This window comes from Phycomyces blakesleeanus (assembly GCF_001638985.1).
Source record: "Phycomyces blakesleeanus NRRL 1555(-) unplaced genomic scaffold PHYBLscaffold_9, whole genome shotgun sequence".
NCBI lineage: Eukaryota > Fungi > Mucoromycota > Mucoromycetes > Mucorales > Phycomycetaceae > Phycomyces > Phycomyces blakesleeanus.
The window spans coordinates 1,611,262-1,617,662 of record NW_017265142.1 but is presented as its reverse complement, the minus strand read 5'-3'; the positions used below and the strand labels follow the sequence as shown (position 1 = coordinate 1,617,662).

Here is a 6,401-nt window from a genome sequence, read left to right as displayed (position 1 = left end):
GTTATTTTAGCTTATTGATACACAAAAACCGCCTGCGCAACCAATTGGTAATAACAGTTTACAAAAAAGTGCATTCTGTCCGAATTATGGATTATAATCCTTAGTTTGTAAGAAAATATAAAAGAAACAGACACTCAAGTATATTTTGTACCAGTTCAGCCAATATATTAGTAGACAATTGGGTGAGTGTGCGTATGTGTGTGTGGTGGATTAAAGAAAAGACATATATATAGTATCTGTCACACATTTAATATATTAATAAAAAGAAAAAAACAATGCGATAGTTAATGATCCATCGAGCTATTTCGTGGATCAAACTGTTATAAGAACATATTAAATTAATTCCTATTTAGTTTATATAATTTTCAGTAAGATATTATATCACTACAAAAAAGGAGCGATTCAGAGAGTGATTTTAAAAGCTATTATAAGCATTCTTTATAATCACTAGTTGAATTGCCAATTTTTTCTTAGTGGATCTATTTCTAATAAAGATCTCAAGCAGTGCGATGAACATGATGTCAGTTTATTAGAGTGTTCAGAATAATTTTTTTTTCTATATGCGCTTTCTTTCTTTCATAACATTTAATTATATAACTAAAAGTTAATTCTATGATATATATTCCATATCAAAACCTTTATATAAAGTATAGATTCCTTTTATTCTTATATGTTTTATTAAAACATTCTTGTTATTATATTTGCTTATTATCTAATATAAAAACCCGATACTCTCAATATTATATATTACTATGCCCAGTTGTGAAAACTTTTAGTTCTCTTGTAATACATTTATATATATAATCTAAGACTAGATATCTGCTCTTATCGACTATAGCAATTCGGTAAATAAAAAAAAAACTAATTGCATTTTAAACATGTCAATAATATTTTTAATTTATGAGACTTGCTTTAATAAAAAGCTGGGATAATATAAAGAGTCTCTTGATATGCTTTTATACACTGCAAAATTTTACATAAATTATTATAATGTTAGCAGTATAAAGTTGAGATATTATATAGCATAGCAATAGTCTGTAGACATCTGTTAATAATGTTCAGCTCAAATGGAATTGCTTGTATGACTAGATAGTATTGAATACTATGTCTGTCTGGGAATGAAAATGTAAGTTTAGCTATAATATGCATGCAGGCATAATTTGTTCCAAGAACAGTTTATTGACTTTCACACATTAGGAACAATAAATTTGTACTATTTGAAATGATTTAGCATAATATTAAATATCTATTCCCCAGGATAGATGATTGTGCATTGAATCTACCACAATAGTCGTAGCCGTCACTTGGACTTCAGATATGGTATTGGCTCTCTGAGCTACACTTTTATTCTCAGCTTTATTTAAATAAAGTTTCTTTCTATCAAATTCCCTTTTTATACCTTTCTAAGCTGCGCATCGTAGAAGTAATGTCAGATATCAATGAACTCAGTAAAGAAACTGTTCAAGAACTTCTTCAGCTCTACAAACAACTTAAAAGGGACAGTCAAACAACTGATCAATTTAAGCCAATCGAACTCCCCAAAGAAATTCATGATGATATAGAAAACGCTTTGAGCATTTCAATCAAGCAAAACCTTAAACGCTTTGCAAAAGCCACTCTCCAATACCATGGAGGTCGATGGACTCAGCCAGAAGCTATCAACGCAGTTTTCAAATCTAAACTTAAGAAGCACCAAGTGGAAGCCTCTGAAATGGTGGCAGCCATTCACAAAGGAGCAGAGTGGATCAGGACAACCGCCAGAGCCGCAACAGAGATCTAATTGGACCTTGGGTACCTCATCGAGATAAGAGGATTACCAGAAAAAATCCGTGCAATCATGGAAAAGGCTAGGCGGCTTGCAATTTATGCATATGCCACAGACAAAGAACTTGACAGTGGGACAAACGATGTTGCTGACAAAGCCATCTGTTTGCCAGATGCCATCTGATACCTTAACAAAGATGAAGAAGCCGAGGGAAAAGATTTGGCATACTCTCTAGAGACTCTGGAGAGAATACAAATGGCCCATTACAAAGATGCTATTTTGCGAAAGGTCACTGACAGTCCCCGTGGTTACAACCAGAGTTGTGGACAGTACCCAGACTGAGGGGGCCATGGACGGGGGGCATACCAGGGCAGAGGTTACACGCATAACACAAATAACTGTGGAGGTTTTTCTGGGAGAGAACAACTAAGAGGACGAGGAGCACCAACTATGTCTCCAAAAAGTCAATCAGCAGCCAATAATGTTCTCCCTCAAGCTTAGAACTATTGAAGCACGCGTCCTTAAAAATAGAAAAAATATCAAAAACAATTCAATTAAAAATTGGAAGCTTGCTTTCCAATAATATTATGAAAAAAGTCTAGAAAACAAAGAAAACAACAATACTCAGCACTACAATGTCTCTGCAGATGGGATTACATCTGGGAGCAGACTCAAAACGTTCCTTCCCAACTGGATAACACTCAGAAATCATCAATGGCCCTTATCCGTTATCAGCCAAGGGTACCAAATACACTTCCAACATCAAACAATTTCCTGGAGGATCAACAAGTCTTTCAAACTCTCAGAGATCGACCAGCAAGCAGTCAACAAGAGTGTAGAGAAATTTTACGAATCGAATATAACAGAACTCTCACTGAACTGAGACCAACGATTTCTGTTACAGTTTTTTACCATTCAGGAACCCAACAAAATCAGACCTATTTTAGACTGCTAACAAATCAACCAATTTATACAGTGCAACCATTTCAAGATGGAGGGTGTGCCTGCTTTGAGGGAGATGCTAGAAGCAAAGGATTATATGATCAAGATAGACTTAAAAGATGTCTATATTGTAGTTTCAATTCACGCTCAATCTTGGAAGTATCTCTTATTTCAGCACCAGGGATTAATTTATCAGTACAAGCCCCTAGAATTTGGGTTGTGTTTAGCATCTCGGATATTCTCTAAGCTAATTATATATGCTCTAGAGCCCCTGAGACAACAAGAGATAAGATTGGTTCACTATCTCAATGATATTTGTGTGTTGGCAAAGACCAAACAAGAGATAGAAAAACACTTAAAGAAAGTGACAGATCAGTTACAAGCTCTTGGATTTATAATCAATTAGGAGAATAGCAACCTGATCCCAAAACAGAAACAGGATTTTCTAGGGTTTACGTTCAACTCAGTGACAATGAATATCACTGTGCCAGCCAAGAAGATGAGCAAACTGAGAGCCAGAATATGGCAAATACAAACAAAGATCTTTTCTTGCCGATGGGTTGCAGGGCTGTTAGAAAAAATTACAGCAATGATACCTGCCATAGGAGAAGCCGTGCTCCATATACAACATCTCCAGAGTGATCTGGCAATATCACTATGACACTATCACCAGAAATGAGACAGTCCATGCCCAATCTTAGCACAGGCCCGAGTGGAAATGACCTGGTGATTAGATATAGCACAAACCAAGAATGGTCTACCAATAACAACCACAGTTCAACAACAAGAACCAGCAGTGACAATCTATGTAGACACCTTCGACACAGGTTGGGAAGTCACCTCCACTGCAGTGTAGACAGTTGGGTACTGGAGAGAGAATAAGAAAGAACTCTCAATCAATGTTAGAGAGTTACAGACGATACTGTTTTCTTTGCAACTCTATGCAAAAGAATTCAAAAACTGTGCAATCCAAGTGTTTTCAGACAACATGACAGCACTCAAGTACATGAAGTAGTTGGAAGAGACAGCATTCCCCATTCTACAACAACTAGCCCTGAACGTGCAGATTTTCTGTAACAAGTACAATCTGAAGGTAAACTACCAACAAATCCCCAAATTAGAAAATACATGGGCAGACCAGTTAAGTCGAAAGGCAAAACCCCTGTATGAATTGACCTTGCCAAGACAATACTTCCAGTAAACCCAGAAAAGATTTGGGATATTGACAGTGGATGCATTTGCCGCATGGGAAAATATCTGGTTGCCAACCTTTTGGAGCTACAAGCTGAACCCAGCAGTCGTTGTGACCAATGCTTTCGCACAATCGTGACCAACAACAGAACTATATTTACATCCACTATGGAAGTTGATCCCTCAGTTCCTCCAAAAGATCAGGCAGAATCGAGTCAAGAGAGCAGTGCAGATGACCCCAAATTGTCTAAGTCAGTATTGGTGGCCAATGGTAATGATGCAAATGGTAGGAAAACCAATGATTCTGCCAATAAGCCAATGGTGGTCCTTAGCCACATAGATATTGTCAACAAAAACCAGAAGAAGTCTGGGTTAAGTCAAACCGCAAGTACATATATACAAGGAACAGTCAGAAACAGTAGCAGCAAGGCGTATGATTGGATATGGAAGAAATTTTCTGAATGGTACCAGAAAATGGATCCTATATTGAATATTGAAGACTACAATCCTACCCTCATGGTAGAATATCTGGTATCAAACCGTTGATTAACTTACTCTACTTTGAATATATGGAGATCTGCAATTGCATCTGTGTATGGTAAATTGCACTCTGACAAGCAACTTTTGGCGGAAAACAGTCTGGTGCAAGATTTTTTTAAGGCAAATGAAAAGAAATTACAACGATCCCTCCTGAAGAAAAGCTTCAGACTTGGGATATAAGCCTAGTTGTCTTGTATATCAGATCGTGAACCACAACAAATGAAGACATGCCCTTACAACAATTGCAGATCAAAACTATCATGATTTTGTGTATAGTGACGATGTGGCACCTCAGGTCCGATATTGAAGGCTTCTACTATCAAGACGTATCGTTTTGATTGACCAGCCGATCTGATATTAAGAGTGACGATTTGTTCAGTATCACAGAACCAATAAGTGGGCTAACTCTTGTCTCCAGGGTGCCAAAAGAAGGCAAATTCAAGATTTCTCGTCTTAGATCTCTAGAAGATGAACCAGTATTATGTCCTGTACAGACTTTGATTATCTCTATCAACTGTACACAAGCAAAGAGAACTGAACTACCTGAGGATCACTCACTTTTCCTTGCCTACGTGGATCACCCGGTTGAGAAATTATCTTCAGCATTAGGAAAGGCAGTAGTAGGATGGATAAAGACGATGATAGAAAATTTGGGGGTGGATACAACATTGTTCACGCCCCACTCTCAACGAGCAGCCTCGAGCACAAGAGCAGTCCAATGAGACCTACCAATTCAACAAGTCAAGATTCATGCAAGCTGGCGTTTGCATAGTAATACTTTTGAGAAATACTACCTCAAGCCAAATAACCAACATGAAGAGAGTTCAGCCTTGGTAAAGATCATTTTTACTGCTAACAATACAGAGAAAGATAGCATATCTGGAGTCGAAGCAAAGGCTACGACTATTGTGGCTGATACAACCCATAATAGGACAGTTGTCAAAGCTGAGACAAGAGATATGATGGACACCCGCCTATAGATAACAAGGATGCTATTTCCTCACCCATCAAACTAACTAGCAGAAAAATAAAGACTAATCTCACTTGCATGACCAAAAGGTATAAAGAGGAGATTTGATAGAAAGAAACTTTATTTAAATAAAACTGAGAATAAAAGTGCAGTGCAGAGAGCCATTACCATATCTCTTGTCTCAACTTTGACAACTGTTCTATGCATGCTGCTATGTCATCTCATGACAAAAACATAAGCATTTTTCGTAATTGTTGTATCTAACATAATTATAGATTTAAATTAAAAGTACAGACACTCAATAAATACGTACATTGAGTTACCAACAACTAGTAACAATACTAAAAGATATATCTTCCCTTATACAAGAAAATTATGTAAAGAACATACTAAGACAAATACTAAGACTCTAGTCAATAACACTAAAAACATAAGAACTAAATCATAGAAGATAATGGTAGAGAAACAGACATTACATGATATCATCATATCATCACCAAGCTAAATACAATGTCTATATAAACGCACAATACTAATAGCAATAGAACAGCATCTCTTTTCTGATTCTTTCACTTCTTCTAATAAAACAAAGTCTCACCATACTCTTGTCTGCACTTGCTTTATTTTATATCTTATTTTTACCTCATATATAACAACAATTACAGTCAAAGCTCGATTTAGTAATACTTTTAAGAGAAGCCAAATTGTATTACTATTACTAAATCAAATTGATTTTTTCTTACTCTGCATGTGTTTTTTAGCAATATTGCAGATTTGCTCTATATGACTGTGAACAAAAGTGCTGAAAAAAATATTAGTAAATCGCGATTATTACTAAATCAAATATTACTAAATTGAGCTTTGACTGTATTTAATAAGAGTGCCAGCCAGACTATCTCTGTTTCTCTCTTATGTATGGTAAGTCTATTATTTTCTTTTTTTTGTTGAGGGAGTTCTATAGTCTATGACAAGTGTTGAGTTGGCGTGTTGCAA

The 6,401-nt window shown here is 36.2% G+C and overlaps 2 protein-coding genes across 2 annotated transcripts; both read left to right on the top strand.

The window, feature by feature from the left end:
- Nucleotides 1–1,426: 1,426 nt before the first annotated feature.
- PHYBLDRAFT_67468 (hypothetical protein) lies at nt 1,427–1,780 on the top strand (the record flags this gene model as incomplete). The annotated part of the gene is made up of 1 exon (XM_018441799.1): nt 1,427–1,780. The coding sequence occupies one exon, from the start codon at nt 1,427–1,429 to the stop codon at nt 1,778–1,780; it is 354 nt and encodes a 117-aa protein (XP_018292655.1).
- A 1,614-nt stretch (nt 1,781–3,394) lies between these two features.
- PHYBLDRAFT_145046 (hypothetical protein) lies at nt 3,395–5,418 on the top strand (the record flags this gene model as incomplete). The annotated part of the gene is made up of 7 exons (XM_018431356.1): nt 3,395–3,571; nt 3,723–3,800; nt 3,893–4,417; nt 4,474–4,496; nt 4,715–4,733; nt 4,801–5,151; nt 5,224–5,418. 7 exons carry the CDS (start codon nt 3,395–3,397, stop codon nt 5,416–5,418), a joined length of 1,368 nt encoding a protein of 455 aa, XP_018292654.1.
- Nucleotides 5,419–6,401: the final 983 nt, after the last annotated feature.